The sequence below is a fragment of the Pelophylax lessonae genome (genome assembly GCF_965119305.1).
Source record: "Pelophylax lessonae genome assembly, chromosome: 2".
Taxonomy (NCBI): domain Eukaryota; kingdom Metazoa; phylum Chordata; class Amphibia; order Anura; family Ranidae; genus Pelophylax; species Pelophylax lessonae.
This window is the reverse complement of record NC_138769.1, coordinates 241,502,803-241,522,552: the sequence shown is the minus strand read 5'-3', so window position 1 is coordinate 241,522,552 and position 19,750 is coordinate 241,502,803. Positions and strand designations below refer to the sequence as shown.

The following is a 19,750-nucleotide window of genomic DNA, read 5'->3' as shown; positions in this document are numbered from 1 at the left end:
CAGTGGCAGCGTAAAATCTGAGCACTGACTATAACTGAATGCATGTGTCTTCCTCTTACTATCTGTGTGTCTGTATCACAGCAGCAGGTGGTAGTATACGTCTGCAACCCTTTGCAAAGGTAGCTCAGCCTATCCTCACCCATTGCAGAGGCACTTTTTTTTTTTTTTTTTAAGGGGGGAGTTTCAGCAAAGCTTGGGATCTGCTACCTCTCAAGTCAATTCAGGAATTCATCAAACTTTACCCTGTCCAGCAAGACACAGAGAAGCAACTCAGACCATCCTTTTCTCTCCTCTTCATCCCAAGCTCCGCAAGGCAGATATCCTCAGCATCATCCTTCTCAACCTCTGGGTTTCCCTTCTGCGTCAGCCAGCTAAGTTCTCTTCACTTTAAGAATTTTTTTGCATCATTTAGAACTTTTTTTTTGCTACTGTCTTTGCAGCACTATTTCCCAGATCTACCTATATATTGTATTTCTTTGATGCATAGTTGCAAAAAAAAAGGAAAGTGAAAAAAAAAAATGATATGTTAAAGAAAAATATGTAAAGGTATAAAGATTTTGGGGATTATTTTTTTTTTAGAAAGCAAACTTTTTGAAATCATTTCATGGAGTAAAGCACTTACCTGCATGATACTCTGGATTATTAAGTGACCTAGACTCCTTTCTGCAAAGCAAGTTGGGGGAGACATAGTAACTATGATGGGTTTAACTCACCCAGGACAAAACCATAGGAGTCACGCTAAATCTTCCTTAACTTCCAACTTGAAGCATTGTCATAGAACTGTGACTTCATCAGAAAATGTCCAAACGAACTATCGGATGTATATTGCATATCTTCTCATTCTACTTATTCTGACCCCAAGAGTGGACTCTTCCTGGTGGTAAGTCATCTGCTTATTACCTTCCTGCGTCTGTCATTTACCCAATGTATTTATACCTTTCTGCGTCTGTCATTTACCCAATGTATTTATACCTTTCTGCGTCTGTCATTTAACCAATGTATTTAAACAGTTAAAAGGCACGCAAGAAAAAGAGATTCCTTCTCTTTCGTTGTTTTTTTTAAAATACCTCGAAGGGATTAGATTTTAAAGATTACAGTTTTTTTTTTTTTCTTCAGTTTCCCTGAATAAACTTTCTCCTTAGATTTGCCACAGTTTAAATGCAGTACCTGCAATCAATCTCTTATACTCAGCAATCCGGCACATTGACAAGCGAGCCTTTGTAGTTTTAGAAAATTATCACATTGTTTTATTTTCACAGATGTCCTACCCCCAAGTACAATTACTACAGAGAGTCGGATGCTGCTTTCTATCATCCACTCTAGCAAATAACTGCGCTGAGATCACAGAAATGTGGCCAGGGAGATATTGTGTGGTGTGAAAGGCTTTGCAAGTATATTTTGGCTGTAACAATGATGTGGTGTAGATATTTGGTAAGGCAGCTGTTTGTTTTAAAGTTGATCTACTGGCATTCTTCGACAACGTGTGACTTGTAATAAGGTATTCAAGACATGCTGTAAAGGAGTTAAACTGATACACTGCAATTTGTATATTGAACCCACTGATCTGCGGGCAAGATAAAAGCTAGACAATAAGGTTGACCCCCTCAGGGCTTAGCAAATTCCTTAAGTCCAGACATTAAAATATTCATGCTACATTCTGAACATAGCTGATTCGCATGGCCATTTCTGGCACAGTCATGGCGTAAGACGTGAACTTGCAAAATAAGTATGTTTTTTTTTTTTTGCACGAATAGAGATTTTACTTAAAAATTAATAAAAATGACATTAACCCTCAACTTTGCAGAATACAACAGTCTAATTTGTGCATTGCACAATTGTTTCTAAAATTCATTTTTCATCTATTTATCATCCCGTTGTGTGTGTGTTTTATGTATATATACCCAATATTTTTTTATGTTCTTATGTTAAAGGTTAATTACTAAAGTATTTATATACTTTATTCTTTTTTTTTTTTTTTTAATTTTCTTATGTTATAGGTAAATTTCTAAAGAAGTAGTTTATTCTGGTTTAGCCATCTTGAAAGATCCAATCAAGTGGAGAGGAATGTCTTATCTATTACATTCCTTGCATGTGATTGGCTGTTTGAAATGAATGAATATAGGTTCATTGGCAGTATAGAAAAAAAAAACCCTTAATACATCCTCAGTTTATTTAGTTTGAGTTGCTTTTCAATGAGGATTGTAAGTTAATGTGTGAGCAATGGTGGCCATGCACACTTTAATTTTATTATCCAACTGATGTGTGATTCCATCAATATTGATGGAATCACACATCAGTTGTGTGATTCCATCAATATTGACAAATGTTCAAAAAGGCATAACTTCCCTTCCAATCAGATTCGATCAAACGATTGATCAGCCAGGGCAAAAAATGATCAATCACGTTGCATCAATAGCAGCACTAAGATGCTTTATTTATGAATTTCAGACATATTTTAATTGATCAGGTTATCAGATTATCGATGACATTGATAGATTACAAAAGTCAGTTATCAATGTAATCGATAACTTATGATCGTTTCTTCCTATCGATGGAAATCTACTTCCCAACGTTTACCAACTGAGAGGATTATCAGCTAGAAATAGATTATTCCTATCAGAAGAGATTGATCAGAAATTAAATCAATCTATCATCAAGGAGTGTATGGCCACCTTAAGTGAAAAAGACTATCTTCCTAATTTCTATGTCCATAACACAAACTTGTGATTTCTTCTTTTTTTTTTTTTATTGTTTCCGTCATGCTTATTGAGAAAACAGTTGTCAAGCTGGTGATTTTTTTTCTTGCTGAAGATCCGAAAATATTTAAAAAGTCAGCAGTAAGAATAAAAGTAAACATGTAGCCTAAAACATTCAGATGACTTGAGTCACAGCGAGTCAGATGTAGGCAGCTGTAAATCAGAGCAGAAGAAGAAACTATAGGTCAGAGAAAAGCTACTTTAGTCAGCTGCACAAAAATATATTGTGCATTCGTTTTTGGGTGAAAATGTATGATGTTCCTTTTAAAGCTCTTTGCATTGGTTGATTAATTAAAAATTTCTTAATTTAAGATAAATCATAAACTGTAAAGGTGACTCCTCTGTATGGCGCCAGCATCTTCTGCAGCTCTTTTATAATATATACCTGTCCAATATCTAAAAAACACATAAAAAAAAATGAAACAATAAAAATGTGCACCCAGCTCCATAGAGTTTACAATAAAGTAAAACAATATAAAACATGATAGGCAGGCACATGTTCCATAAAGTGATTTGGTTGTCAATTAGTATGTAACAATTGCATCTGCCATTTGCTTAGCCTGCTGATCCTACCTAAATCATTTCTGCAAAAAAGACAAAAAAAGTTAGTAAAGAACAAATTTCCCTTAAAATTGAAATATACACATTTGTCAAAATATGTCATCTCTTTTTAGGGGCTAGGATGATGCTTTAAATGTTTTCCAAAATGTTAAAAGGAACAACTTTATATGTCAGATTTTACATAACACAAACCCACTTAAAAAGTCTAATGTATTGTTTCTCTTTATTAGACTCTAGATGAACAATCCACATATTTAATATTAGAGGTCGTAAAATATAATACCAGAATACTGCCGGAGACTCATAGCCAAGAGCTTATACAAATCCTAGTCTGCCCTGTGCTGCACAATCCACAGTATGAATGTTTAGCTGCTATTGTGTATGCACAGCTAATAATAACATATATTAATTGACATCAGATAAGAATGTTCCTCCCATACTTAGTAAATAAATGTTCTATGGCTGGGATCTTTTTTTTTCTTCCCAAAGCTTGTACATGACTTTGGCATTCTCAGTTACCGATTTTGAATGCCAAGGTGTGCAGAAAACCTTTTAATATAACAAATGGTTGGGTTAGGTAATTGTTACTAGGAAAATATAAGTTTTTATTGTTGAATATTGTGTGCTTTGGTAAGTTTCAGCAAAAACTTCATCTATGTAGTATTATTACTATTATAGGAAATATCATTAGAGAAAGAATAGAGGTTACTAAGATATAGCAAGAATTTCATACCTATACAGTAAACAGGAAAGGACATCAGACCCAAATGGTTAACGCACTGATTTACAATATCTATGGGCTATTTAATAATAGAATTGCAGCGAAACAGGGCTTGCATTTCATTGTTATAACCAAACTGAAAGCTGATTCGTCCCTATGGGTTACTACATTAGACATCACCCAGGCTCCTGGAACTAACTTATTGAGTAAGATGGATCATTTTTCTTTACATTTTGAGATGTTTGTCAGCATGAGCAACATAGTTAAAAGATTTTTAATCCACCATGTTAAATGTCTAAATATATGGCCATTACCTAAACAATTCCTGTACTACATGTACAGACAATATTGTATTGTGCAGGCAAGAAGATAAAGTCATACTTGTCTAGTCACACCATCAACCGTAAGAGGAAGATTTACTAAAACTGGAGCACTCAGAATCTGTTGCAGCTATGCATGGTAGCCAATCAGCTTCTAACTTCAGCTTGTTCAATTAAACTTTGACAATAAAACCTAGAAGCTGATGCATAGCTGCACCATTTTTGCACCCTCCAGTTTTAGTAAATCAACCCCATAGTGTCATCGAACTGTGGATTTGGCAAATGCACATACAGCCATCAAATAGTTGTCTTAACTGAGTGGCTTAGAGCCAAATTAAACATTTTAAAACTTGTTGCTATACAACCCAAGCGCTCACTCTATCGGGAATTGTAGGCGTGCTGCTCTCCTCAGATGGGGAAACTCCAAATACTAAAAGCAAAAAAGAAAGGAGGCGCAAACATCTAGTGCATTACCCTTTGACACCTTTTGGAAAATGTAGTATATATATATATATATATATATATATATATATATAAAACTTGGGGTTGCATGTGGCCCCTGAAAGCAAGTCTAGTGAAAATTGCAATTACTGTGCCTTCTTGCGACACAACAACACTAGAAGAGGTCTTCCAACATGTTCCAACAAGATTTGTTGAAATCTACAAACTTTTATTGCTAAAGATAGCCATAAATGGTATGCTATCTCACTTAATAGGAAATCAGCTTTTAGCTTAAGCTAGAGGTTCCTTAGCCTTTGCTTCACGAAGCATGTTGTGAGATACACCATGATATGTCAGAAAAAAAACTACAATGGCTATTGGTTAGCATTTATTTGGCCTAACCTGCTAGGAAAATGAAACTAATCCACAAATTTAAGTGCCAACTGGTTATCTCCCAAGTACAGGAATACCTTATTTCTGATTTGCCAATTTAGCGTTCCTTCTAGATAAGGAAATCACTGGAATCACTATTGACCATTTAGCAGGACCTTGTTCGACCCCCCCGCAAATGTGTATAGAATTAAATAGACATGCAAGAGCAGAGTAGCATCTTTACCACTAGTAAGAGGAGTTGAACTTCACATATTTTGGTGAAGTTTAATATGTTTGAAACTGCCCACAAAAAGCTCAATGAAATCTGTGCCATTGTGGTCATTGGCACTGTGCTCAAGTTCCTTTTTCTCCTGGCAGATCCAGCACTATTGGTGGCTATAATGGCACAGATCTCATACATTCTTTGTGTAGTTGTTCATGCCTCTATCAGAGCCAAAAAAAGTGTGAATTACAGTTTTCTTTAAATGAGTTTCCTGTATTTTTTTTAATCTTACATAGTTGTCAAGAAATGCAAAAATTTGGAAAACATTAAACCGCAATGACATGCGTATATAACAAAAATGTTTTTCCTTGAGTAAATAAAATGAGGGAAATTAGCACTGCATTTGTTACCCAAGGAAGTTAAAGTAACAAGCCTAAAATTAGCTGTAATTGGTTTATCTACACTGTGCGGTTACAAGTTACTTAGCTGACCATGCATGGCCCAATAAACATCCAATGATGTAACTGATCTGACCAGAGGATCGGGGGAAGGATTGGGTCATGCATAGGTTTTAAAACTGGAATAATAAATGATTACCAAATATAAAGTTGCTTGTTATTTCACATAGAGATTTTTCAACAATTTGCACCTCCCTATAAAGAAAAGTGGACGGGACAGGTGCACCATTTGCAGATGTACATCAGCTACGTGTGGAAATATGTGTTGGGTTCCAGTATATGGATTATACAAGAGAAGGCAGGCAGATGTTTCAACTCTTGTTGCTATTGGTAAAACAGCTCTCCTCCGAACTTTGAATTATGTCCAGTATGTGTTGAACGCACTCATTAGCTAAATACCTGTATATAGACATTTTTTGTTGACAGGTTCAGGCCTAATTATATCTGTCACATAATTATAATATTGATTGACAAGAAAAAAAAGGAAAATGATTCATATAAAACAGTTTGTAGTTTAATCATGCTATTAATATTTCAATACTTTGATGCTGTTTTCACAAACACACAGGGGATTTGCCAGTTTTGATAACCCAAACGCGTTAGTCAGACTCTTTGGCAACTTTCTTTTAATAGATTACCACTCTTGCGTGACTTTGTTCTACAAACTCATTTATATGCTAAGACATAGGATTTGACATAGCTACAGTATACTTTACATTTGCTTGGGATTTTATTATGAACTGAAAATGTTAGTGACAAAGATCAGGAATACTTTTCATAAAAATATGATTTACCTTGTACTAACATGTACACAGAAGGTATGTAAAGATGAAAAACCTTTAAAGCGCCATTCCCCTCAGTTTATTTGGATGTAAGCCTGTGAATGCTGCTGGATTTTCTTTGTCACTTACTTATCATAATAAGGAATGAGCTTAAGGTTCGGGTTGAATGTGAGTTTGATCCAAACCCAGCCTGTCTGCAGTAGACTGGCCAGAGTTCGTCAATTTGCCCACCCAAACCTCCAGCTGAATGTTTGTGAATAATTATCAGCAGAAAGTCTTTCATAAGGCAGATGAAGTACTACCACTGCTTAATTACATGACAGATCCCCAAGCACCGCTGAAATATAAACAGCATCAGGGATCCTATGTGACATCACTGACCAAATATGGTTTGACAATACGTGGTCAATGACTTCACATGGGATCCCTGCTACTGAGTTTACATTGCAAGAGCATTGGGGATCAGTCTTTGCAAAGGAAGTAATGGCAGGGCAGCATCTTCATCTGTATGTTGTTGCGGCAGAGTGTCTACAACATAGGGCATTGCCCATCATGATTGACATGAATCTACCTCACTGGACAAAGTCATTGATATTGGATTGTTGTTTTTTTTGTTTTGTTTTGTTTTTTATAAAGGACTTTTTTTGCGCTGTGGTTGTTCTTAATTAATCCTTCAAACTTTTGTACCCATTCATGTTGGGGAGGCAGATATATAGGGGCCCCCCTGATTTAAAGGGGGCCTTGAGATTCCAAAACTTTCCCTCTTCAGATCATTACATCTCTTTTGGGAATCAAAATGTGGGGATGGTGCCCAATATGGGTATACCATGCCTTGCAAAGAGGAAAGACTCTGCTGCCCTCCAGTGTTGTTCTTAAGTACTCCTGTGGTTGTTCTTAATTACTCCTTCAAACATTTGTACCCATTCATGATGGGGAAACAGATAAAGAGGGACCCCCTTGTTTTAAAGGGGGCCTTGAGATTCCAAAACTTTCCTTCTTCAGATCTTTAAATTCCTTTTGGAGACAAAATGTGGGGATGGTGCCCAATATGGGTATACCATGCCTTGCAAAAAGGAAAGACTCTGCTGCCTTCCAATGTTGAGGTCATGTAGTCTATATAGTTCAGGTAAGCTCCCCTCCCCCTGTATCTGGCCCAGTATCTGGCCATCCAGGCTTCATGCTTGGATAGGAATCTTTTGAGAATTGTTAGGGGGACCACCATGCCATTTTTGTGAAAGGACAGTAAACATTGTTTGCAAAACAATCCTACTGCCCCCTAAGAACAAAATGGCTTTGACCCACATACAATTCAAAACAGAAACTTATCCAGGCGTGCAGCCTGGATGTCCAGGTAAGAACAGGGAGCATGAAATTTAAATCCAACCCTAACCTCATGGCATATTCCTGGTGCTGCTAGAATGTAAACACAGCTGTGAGGTTCTTGGGTGACGTCATTGGCCAAATATAGCCATAACTATATTTGGTCCGTGACATCACCCAGAATCTCCACCTATTTGTTTACAAACAGAAGCCAGCAGGAACCTGTCATTTAGAGGTGGTAGAGATAATAAATGACAGATCCCCTAGTTTGTTGGCAAACAGCAATGCTAAAGTACATCCTACTGCAGCTGCAATTTCATGTACAGATTTAGGGCATCCCCAAAGCTGTGTTTTTTTTAAGTGTACTTTTAATGTTGCTCTTTAAGCACATTTCAAGTCTTCAATATTTAAATTTTTGCCATGGTACATGTCATCCTTGGCATTGCCCATCTATCCATGCAATATTGTAACAAAAGCTGGCAAAATGGCAGTGAAACAGGCCAGAAAAAAAAAAACAAGGTTTAGTTTCTATAAACTTCGATTGAGTTTTGCTCTGTATTTGGGTATAGCAGACTTATTGCTGGGTTCCTCAAATCTCTTGCAAACTGAACTTTGTCCAGTTCGCTCATCCCTAATTATAAGATATAAGAAGGCGAGCGTAGCAGGAAATTTTCATACTTCAGGTCTTTCTAAAAATTGTAAAGCTAAGCCAAACAGGCATAGATTTATATATGAATTAGTATTTTGGTTTGAGTATTACTTGCAGAAATCATACTATACAGGGGTTAATGTTTGAGCAATATAATTATCATAGACTTTCCAGCATGGAGAGCTGAGGCATTTCTAACCCCTGGCACTGAAGGTGCATGCCCCACTCTTCTGTCAAGTGCCCCGGGCATGGGACTTGCACCTTGCATAATTATATATGCAGACTACAAAACATAATAATTAAAGCCCAAGAACACTGTTTTGGTATCTTTAGCGCTTGCATGATTTCATTCTAATGTTTGTTCCCGAAACCAACACTAGAGGTCTTGCTATTTCACAAGGTTACCAAAACAGAGCTCTGTGATCTACAAAGTTGGGAGGAAATGATGACATGGGGGAGCAAGTGTGGGATGAGGTAGACTGTCAGTTATGTGTGATTGGAGCCAGAATAGAGTGTGGCTTGTCGTTTTTTTTTTGGCACAGTAGTTGATTAATATTCATCTACACATAATTACATATGGAGATTCAGTTTTTGAGTTGTTAAAATGTATATGTAGTATAATAGGCTTAGATTTTGTGGCTTCAGAGACTATTATTGAGTATTATTATTTGTCATTTAACTATGAGCAACCATAAATGTTAAAATTTAACGGGGGGCTCCAATTAGTTTTATAATCAGAAAGGATTGCAAGAGGTAGGTTTATTGTGATAATTACCCTTGCCTTCCACAATAAACTGAATAAGTGGTCCTCATAGATGTCCATTGCGCTGATTACTTTAGTTTAAATAATGTATAGACACTGGAAGCAGTCAGCTAATGGTACTGTTGAACTTTGGATTTTCATAGTACTATATTTTATCTCAGAAAAACAAAGATTATTGAACATTTTAAAATCCCTCAGTCCTTTCCATTGATAGGTCCTTTAGTTCTCCTTCAAATGTATTTTTTTTAAAGAAATATTGCTCATATTTCTGGTTTAAAGACATTATTAATGAATGGTAGTGTTGGCAATTTGCCAGTTGTCAATTTATGATAAGTTGGCAATTTGTCAAGCTGGTAATACACATTAAAAATTTTCTTGTTCAACCTTGTGGACTGTACAAGAAAAATTACTTATTTTCCCCATCTGTGCTTAACAACATGGATGGAGGAATCTGCAGTTCGGGCTATTGTTTTCGGGCAGCCAGCACTCGTGACTGTCAGAACACCCAAACAGTGCCTACATCATTTAGCCCAAAGCATGTAGATAAATAGGGATCACTTAGAAGCTATGGTATAGAGTTCTTTGGCTATGTGTGTAGAGTAAGTGTCCTGTGCATTCCACACCTTGTTAGGATTTTAGCAATTATATAGTCTGAGCAAAAATGGTTAATGTCTAACAGTCCATTATTGTTAATTTGATCTGTTTGTGTGTATGTGTGAAACCAACCTTTAAGAATGCGAATATGATCAAGATTAAAATCAGAATGAGACTTAAAGCCCAATTCTTCCTAATTTTTTGACAGGGTGTGAGGAATCATAAAAACTTCTTATACTGTACATATATTTTCATTGTTGTCTATAAACCAACTGGACAAATTTCTCTCATATGATCAGGGAAGTGATATTTAAGTCTGAAAATCAAGATGCCACACCAAAGTGTATACTATATCACACATTTGGAATAAAACATCATTTTGGACACTATCACTTTGGTGTGATGTTTAAAATGTAAGACCTATTCCAAGGTTACTGTACCAGTTCCTTGGTTTATGAAAGCAGTCCACTTATTACCTAGACACCCTGTTGGGATATCAATAGCACATTTTTGTCAATAATCCTAAAGTAGAGCACCATCAATCTATCACTTCAAGCATATGACCAGGGTACACTGGGCTAGGGGGCATTTGCCCCTCGGGCCAGTACAAATAATGTATGTTGGGCTGGTGGTCTTAAGTGAACATTCTCCTCCAGTCAGATGCCAATTAGAGTAGGGCTTGTAATCAGTGGCAGCTACTGGGCATTATAAAACTATCGGATAATTCTTTTTTTTTTGTTCAACCAGCGGGTTATACCAAAAAAAATAAAAAATTACACGATTCCCCAAGCCACACATTCAATACCAATGGGAAAATGATCAGTAGATCAACTTGTGTAAAACCAGCTAACCCATACCTGGATCGACATTCGGCTAACCTCTGCTGAACTGGATGAATTTAGGTCCATGTATGGTCAACTTTATTCAGGCCTTCAATCAAAGCTACCAGAAGAAATTTCCCATTACTGCCTGCCACCCTGTGAGTACGACAGAAAGTGAGGAGAATCTCTGTATCATGAGTATAGCTCACAGCTAGAGAAGGTTTTCACTAGAGTTTAAAGGCTTAAAGTGAATCTGTCAGGTCTGAGAGAAGATTAATGTTGTAGAGCATGCTGAGCCACTGCAGGAGTTCCTTTCACTTTTTAAAGTTGTGCTGCCATTGCTGAGCAATCAGCAACAGGAATAACAGCAGTTTTGAAAACTTTTACTTACAGTCTAAGTCCAGGCAGAAACACACTAACTCTAAAATGCAAATATCTCTGTACTTACCTATTCTGCAGCTGATCTGGTCTGGTTTCCAGCGACAGAAGCTGTGTGCAGGAGAGGACTGACAACAGCTGTGAAATAGCTGGGAAGTGACGTCACCCAGAGTTACTATGGGGCTTACATTGTCGGCTGCCTCTCCTGCACCCGCCTCCATGCTGAAGCCGCCGCCGCTAAGAGCTGATGCTGGGACCTGATCAGATTGGCTGCAGAATAGGTAAGTACAGAGATGTTTGCTTTACAGGACAGGGTTAGATAGATTAGGTTTAGAATGTGGCAGAGAGCAGGTTTAGCGTTAGTTAGGGTTTGCCTGAACTTCCACTTTAAAGTTTTTTTAAAGGCTCAAGGTTTTTTACCTTCATGTATTCTATGCATGAAGGTAAAAAACCTTAAATGTGTAGCAGCGCCCCAATACTTACCTGAACCCCATCAATGTGCACAAGAACCTCAGCTCTCTAGAGACTCTCCCTCCTCATTAGTTGACGCAGCAGCGGGAGCCATTGACTTCTGCTGTTGTCAATCACATCCAGTGAGCCAATAAGGAGAGAGAGAGGGTGGGGCCAAGCTATGTGTGTGAATGGACATGCAGATCAGCAGCTCGGAAGCAAACCTGCTTGGGTGCACCCAGAGCAAGCTGCTTGCTGTGGGGGCACTCGGCAGGAGAGGAAGCCAGGAGCACCGGCAGGGAAACCCCAGAAGAGGACAATCCGAGCTGCTCTGTGCAAAACCACTGCACAGAGCAGGTAAGTATGACAAATTTGTTATTTAAAAAAAAAAAACAAGCCTCTCATATCACTTTAAGGCTGAATTCATGCCTTTGCATTGCAGTAAAGTAGTTTTTTTATGAAAGCATTGCAAGTTATGGTGCGTTACCTTGTAAAAATAATACAGCTGTATTTTTTATGCCTTTTGGCAGGAGAACATGAGCATTAAGAGACGTGTGTTAACACACACATAGGTGTGAATGGGCCCTAAATGTTTAGCTATTTTAAAAGAACAACCAATCTAATCCATAGTACCCACGTACAGGCTGCTTTTAGGTGAGACCAGTTCATGCTGCACTTTGCATTTGTTTGTAGTACATATTTATTATAACTCACACTAAATACAGACAATTTCATGTTTACAACCTTTCTTTACAATAGTGGAGCAGCTTATATCCTGTCCAACAGCAGACACTCTCAGAAATGACATTTCTGTACTTACCCTTTTCAATGACAGCATGCAGTGACAGCACAGCTTACAAAGAACAGAATGGAAGAATAGAAAAAACGTCCCATTGTATCCTAGAAACAGAGCTGTTTAGTCAAGTATCAGACATGCCTAAAGAGGATCTTCACTTTACAAAAATAAAATTTAGAAACTACAAATGCACATTTAACAACTTCTGGACAGAAGGATTTTCCCCCTTAATGACCAGGCCATTTTCTGCCATTTAGCACTGCATTACTTTAAGGGACAATTGTGCAGTTGTGCGACGCTGTACCCAAATAAAATGAATGTCCTTTTTTCCCACAAATAGAGCTTTCTTTTGGTGGCACTTGATCCTCTGTGCGATTTTTATTTTTTGCGCTATAAACAAAAAAAGACCGACAATTCTGTGAAAAAAAAAAAACAATATTTTTCACTTTCTGCTATAAAACATTCCCAATAAAAAAAAAATAAAAATCAAACGTTTTCATCAATTTGTATTCTGCTACATATTTTTGGTAAAAAAAATCCCAATAAGTGTATTTTGATTGGTTTGCGCAAAAGTTATTGTGTCTACAAACTAGGGGAAAGATTTGTGTCATTTTTCTTTTTCTTTTTTCACTAGTAATGGCGGCGATCAGCAATTTTTAGCAGATCGAACAAATCGGACCCCTAACTGACGTTTTTGACACTTTTGGGGGGACCAGTGACATTACTACAGTAATCAGTGCTAAAAATATGCACTGTTATTGTAATATTGATACTGGCAGGGAAGGAATGAACCCAGGGGCGATCAAAGGGTTAAATGTGGCCTAGGGGGTGTTTTCTAACTGTGGGGGGATGGGCTTGTGAAATCAACACAGAGACCTGTGTTCCTAAATAGGAGAATCATAGGAGCCCTGTATTAATTTCCCAAGAGAACAACGGTCTGCTGTGTTTACAACATCCATTCTCTCTTCACGGGGATCGATCGCGGGTGCCTGGTGGCCCCCGTGGATCAGCTTCCCCGCTGGTGAGTGGGTGTGTTCCCGTGAACCGCCATACAGGTACAGCGATTTGCGGGAACCTGCCTCCCTATAACTGCTGCAGCTGGTCAGCCAGTCCATTCGATCCAGCGCTGTCTTACTAGCACCCGAAAACATCACCACTCATGAGGCTCCCACACAGCCATCTTAGATTTGGGAGGCGGCTGTCACTTCCTAATGATTCACCGCCAACTCCCCATTACAAGTGTGTGAGATGTGTAACGTAATAGAGGGGGGACTGTTTGAAGGAGGCTATGGGAAAATTGTGAGTGAAGATCTACTCTAAACCCAATATCAAAAATGTAATATATTGCAGTGTTCTTGGATGTGATGGCTGCTTTAGTTCTCTTCCGGCTTTTGTTCTTTTTTTTTTTCGGTCATCCTGTTAATAACACATTTATGTCCTAGGGTGACAAGGCTTATTTACTGTACTGTATGTATGGAGAAGCAGCATTGTTACCATGGAATAGTTTGTTGGAACTACAGAACAACTCCCCCCCCCCCTTTCCCATGTCCTCTTTTCCATAACAAAGTTGGTGGTGTTCTGCACTGGTTTTTAGATTTCAGACAAGATCAAGAGTTGATCAAGATCAAGATCAAGAGTTATTTTTGGCACTTGTTGAATTACAGCACAGTAAGTATACACTTATAGAATAACCAGTGAAGGGATTTCCTGAGGACGTCATTGATGTCCGCCTGTCTACACTTCCTTGCTAGCCAGTGATGTCACTTCCGGCGACTCTGGGGAACGCACGCTGGCCAGCTTCTGGGAGCGTTCGGAGAGGGTTGAGCTTACCACTTGGTTGAGGAAAGGGGATGCAATCTGTAACGTGGTCTGAGCTGGTGCCAGCCAGGGCACTCTCTAAGTAAGCACAACCATTGATGTGTGTGTGGTGGCATATATATGATTTAATAAAACAGTGTTGCACTATTATCAGGTGTTTCTGTTTTGCCTCCATATAATTAACATCGGCCATCCGAGAGGTGATAGAGAGGTACAGACCTATCCAGGTGTTCAGACTGCTGATAAGGCTGTATGGTCCCTGGGGCTTCTGGTGAGCAGATTTATGAGCTATATCACGAGGTGGAGCACTTGAATGAAAATAAGAAGGCACGGTGTGGGTGGCAGCATCTATAGAGCACTATTTCATCTAACCAATTATTTTTTCTTCTGTATATGGACTGTTACTTTTCACATTTATTATTAATATTTTTGATGCTGGTCATACAGCAATAGTGGATTGTTTTAATTGTGTTCACTTGATTGGCAGATTTGCATGATATTTATTTTACGGTACACTTGGCTTAGTCACTACCTAACAGCGCCCACTTTAAATTTATTTTTCAAGTATACACTTATAGCCAGTAATACTGTATACAGGCAGTCCCCAGGTTACAAACATCCGACAGAGGGAGACAACAGGAAGTGAGAGGAAATCTACATCTAGGAAGGGAAATTCCCTCCTGTAAGTGTTCTCATGAGAAAAAGGTGTCTCCACTGAAGCTTTATCACCAGTCCATGTTTCCACAATAATCCAAAATTTTCGAAATCCAATTGTAATAGGTAAAATCTTCTGAACAGACAGCAACATAAACATCACAGGGGTGGTAATCCTTCCCTATGCTATCCAAAAAATGTAAAAAAACATTTTTTGCCTGGAGCTACACTTAAAAAATGTACCTGTTCTGACTTACAAACAAATTCAACTTAAAGCAGAGTTCCACCCAAAAGTGGAACTTCCGCTCTTTTGCTTCCTCCCCCCCTCCGGTGCCACATTTGGCACCTTTCAAGGGGGAGGGGGGAATGGGTACCTGTTTTTGACAAGTACCCTTCCCCACTTCCGGGGGGGCCGAGGGGCCGTGGCGCCGTCCCTCGGAAGTTTGGCCCCCTCCTCCTCCCCCCGCCGCCGGGCCAATCCAAATGCGCAGCGCGCTTCGCGCATGCACAGTAGGGACCTGCCCATGAAGCTGCAAGGCTTCACTGCCAGGTCCCCTTACTGGCAATGGCGGCGGCAGCACCCGACAGCCAATGGAAACATCGAAACTGGACTCCATGACAGGTAAGTGTCCTAATATTAAAAGTTAGCATCTATAGTATGTGTAGTTGCTGACTTTTAATTTTTGGAGGGGGTGGAGGGGGAGGCGGAACTCTGCTTTAAGAACAAACCTACAGACCCTATCTTGTTTGCAACCCGGGGACTGCCTGTAGTAATATAGCACTTTTGGGATTCCCTGTCCTTTATAGTTACCAATCTGCACCATGCAGTTTAAACTGAGAAATTAATATTCAGGTGCAAATAGCTACATATATACAACTCATGTGAAACCAGGAAAGTGTTGCTACTTATTAACCCTTTCCTATTGCAAACTGTTGCTTATAACATGGGGATTCATAGTCGGTAACTATGTTTACCCACTGGTGCTGTCCACTCTCCTAAACACAATGATTTCAATGCTATTTAACAGACATAAAGAAAGCCTATAAAAGATGAAAGTTAGGTTTACATACACTTTAATTAAAACTTCCTGCAGTGGAGGACTGGCCATTTACACAGGAGCTGATGTTTGAATACTTCCACATGTGCCTGATTGCAGAGGTATTTTTTATGAATTACAGTGAATGTTTTTTTGTGTGGATATGCAAACATTGCCTAATGAAAATCTTTTTTGATCTTACTTTTAAAAAATATTATGGTTATTACCTGATGCACATGATTGGATAATGTAGGCAAACAGTATTATTCTATCAACAGTTACACTTATTTCTTGATTAAAACACTCTGCTTTAAAGTGGTTGTAAAGCCAGAAGGTTTTTTTATGTTAATGCATTCTGTGCATTAAGTTAAAAAGCCTTCTGTGTGCAGCAGCCCCCCCCCCCCCCCTCAGCCTCCCCAAAACTTACCTGAGGTCCCTCTAGATCCAGCAATGTTGCAGGAGTGTCTCAGCTGCGCTATGTATTGTGGTAATAGGTGTGAGTCAGAATGTTTTGCAAGAAACCAGCCCTGTATATACATATGAAAGACCAAAAGAGAGGGGGGAAGAAGTTATTCTAGCCCTACATAAATTGGACTTTTAAATGGTGACTCTCAAATGAAATAACAACCATTAAAAAGTACAAAAATGCATTTATTTAATATCCACAATCATGTACAAAAAACCTCATAGCATGTAAGGCCATAAACAAACAAGAGCATTATACATACAGTGACATCAATAATGTATAACGGATAAAAGTGCATGATGTGCCAACATGTTTCGCGGCATAAATATTCTGCTTCCTCAGGGCTCCTGCCATCCGTATACACTTCACAAACATCTAATATGTATATATAGAAAGAAACAAAAAAATAATACACATATACAGTAAAGAAAATATACACACTATATATGCATAGAAATAAATCAAAATAAATTAAACAATTCGATATGTACATGGGAGGTGGAGAGAAAAAAAAGGGGGGGGGAATGTAAAAATTAAAAAATTAAATTAGTGTCTCAGTTGCCCGGGACTCCCCTCATCATTGGCTGAGACAGCAGCGAGGCGCCAATGGCTCCCGCTGCTGTCAATCAATGTCAGTCAGCCAATGAGGAGGGAAAGGGGGCGGGGCTGCGGCTCTGTGTCTGAATGGACACACAAAGCTGTGGCCTGGCTCGGGTGACCCCTTAGTAAGCGGCTTGCTGTGGGGGCAGGAGGGAGGAGCCAAGAGCACCGAAGAGGGACCCGAATAAAGGAGGATTTGGGCTGCCCTGTGGAAAACCCCTGCACAGAGCAGGTAAGTATAACATGTTTATTATTATTTTTAACTAAAAATCAAGACTTTAGTATCGCTTTAGGACTCTACCATACCATGCAATCTGGATTACTGCTGTTTATAAACCAGAACAAGCAGTATAATATCTTGACTGAAGAGAAAAAAAATTGTGAAAATATAGAAAAGAATGATATGGACATGAGGAGTTTATGGCCTGAAGTGCTTTTTGACCTTCTTAGTATTAAGAGGTCAGCATATTCTGGTGAGTCATCCATTCTTATGGGCACCAGCACTGGAGTACAAGCATTCTTTTTTTACACTAATGCACATAGAGGAACATATTTATTTTGAACAAACGTTTATTGATTTATATAGATCTTTGGACTTGTGATTTAGTTTGCACAACATATGAGGCTTATAATGAATGCTTAAAGCAAAAGCACAAGGTGGCACTTTATCAAGTTTTTTTTTTTTTTATTGCACAGGAATATTATAATATGTTTTTTAGTTGTATTTATTGCACAGTGCACTTTAGAGTGTTCTAAGTACATGGGGTTTTTCATATAATTCATTTAACACATTATTTAGCATTGCTTTATCTATCTTTGCTAGTTAAATAAAATGAGCATCCACATGTAAGCTAAATTCCCATAGAACTGCTAAACAGAGTTGAAAAAGCCATCTTAAAGCAGAACTAAACCCACCAATTTAACTTTTTCCCAAAACAGTTACATTCAAGTCAGCTCTCAATTGAACTGTAAAGCCATCGAATGGCTGGTGTCAGAGCAGATCACATGTGCAGTACCATGGCAAATTGAGAACAAACAGAGGCTAAGATGGCAGCTACCTTGGCTGTAAATGATAGAAGGGTTTAGTTCAGCCTTTCCTGCCAAAGAACTTTTTCAGCCACGCAGCCAGACAACCAGGTCATAAAATTTGATGACCACACTTTTCTTCTCATATTTATCAGAAATCTTGGCTAGTGACCTCCACCACCACCTGGTAATTGGATTGTGAATAAGCATCAGCACATTGTTGAAGACATTAGTCTGCCTACTCTGCTCTCTCCTCTTATGAGCAAGCTATGATTGCACCATGAAATACAGTAGAATCTGATTAGTTCAGGCTTCTGGAACTGCCTCTCCCAGCTTATGTCATATGGTGCAGGGGATTTCAGTACACTGATACTAAAGATAGATTTAAGTACTTAAATCAACTGTAATAAAATATACAGTATATTTACTTTTTACGAATGAATACATAGCCGGAAAAAGCTAAGTAAGTGCTTCTGTTGTCTTGTTATCATTCTTATATAATCCATTGAAGAGAAAGGGTTATACTTTCCCTTCATTGCCTAGCTTCATTGGCCATCGGTAGACTGGAGCTCTTTTGTGTGGTGTGGTGTGGTGTGGCTTGTGAAGGTCAAGGATCTTGCTGTGTTGTCTGGCAGAGGTATCAGATTTGGAAACTATAATTTGTTTTAGCAGCTAGCCTGAAGTGCAGCTGTAAAAAATAATTTGTTTAAAATTTGTCAGCAATAAGCTTTAAACCAAACCTGACAGCGGTTTAGACATTAATGGCTGTGTGTTGAGTTATTTTGAGGGTACAGCAAATTTACACTGTTATACAAACTGTACACTCACTACTTTATATTGTAGCAAAGTGTCATTTCTTCAGTGTTGTCACATGAAAAGATAGAATAAAATATTTACAAAAATGTGAGGGGTGTACTCACTTTGTGAGATACTGTACATTACACTAATCTAATTGGGTGCTGTCAGCCCATAGCAGGCATATCTAGGTGTCTTTATCAATATAGGTACCCTAGCTGTCAGTACTGGATTAGGTAAGCATCAAAAAAATTCTAGTTTGCTTTGAAGCAATCCTGTGTGTAGGCAGGCGCAGTCTATTTTCTCCACTGTAGGTGGCACTCTTCCATAGTGGCAATGCACATAGGGGAGGAAGTCGAGAGGAGCCTCACTCATCTATGATCTCCTTGGTCACAGAGAGGCATCATCCCATTGGACGCTGGTGTCCTATGTGGCTTTGGTGGCCATTTTGGGTCAGGCAAAGTCTATTTAGGTCCCTGGCTCCTGGGATTTGCGCACATTTCACATGTGGATAGAGTAGGGACCGGTCACCTGTCTGTCAGGGACAGTTCTTAGCATCAGGGGGAGGTTCCAGATGAGTAGGGAAAGTGCAGGGACATGCCATTCTTCCTGGAAGCCTCCCCAATTGGGTACAGACCAGCGAGGCCACATTCTTCCCCTTAAGACAGAGGCTGTCGGCACACCTAAGACTTACTGCTACTACTCATCGCTGTACATCCTGTGATTGTGCTCAGCATGGTTATCTTTCTGCAAGGCTTGTTGTGCATTACTGAACTTCAACTTCAATACAGTTTTGTTTTCTGCAACTGGGCTCTAAATGTGTTCACTGCCGCCGCACCATGCTGCACCTGCCCACAAGTGCTCTTACCATGTAGGGCAAAATACTGGTTCATTTTAATGTCCCCAAAAGTGCATATTTATCTTTCCTTTACTCCCCCACTACTCCTGT

The 19,750-nt window shown here is 38.9% G+C and overlaps 1 protein-coding gene across 1 annotated transcript in view; it reads left to right on the top strand.

The window, feature by feature from the left end:
* Positions 1-594: 594 nt before the first annotated feature.
* Positions 595-19,750, top strand: part of WNT2B (Wnt family member 2B) — a 174,872-nt gene continuing 155,716 nt past the window's right edge. Inside the window, exon 1 of the mRNA XM_082248429.1 lies at positions 595-880. Within this exon, the coding sequence (XP_082104555.1) occupies positions 696-880 (185 nt within the window). The 5' untranslated portion in view covers positions 595-695. The remainder of the gene's footprint in view (positions 881-19,750) is intronic.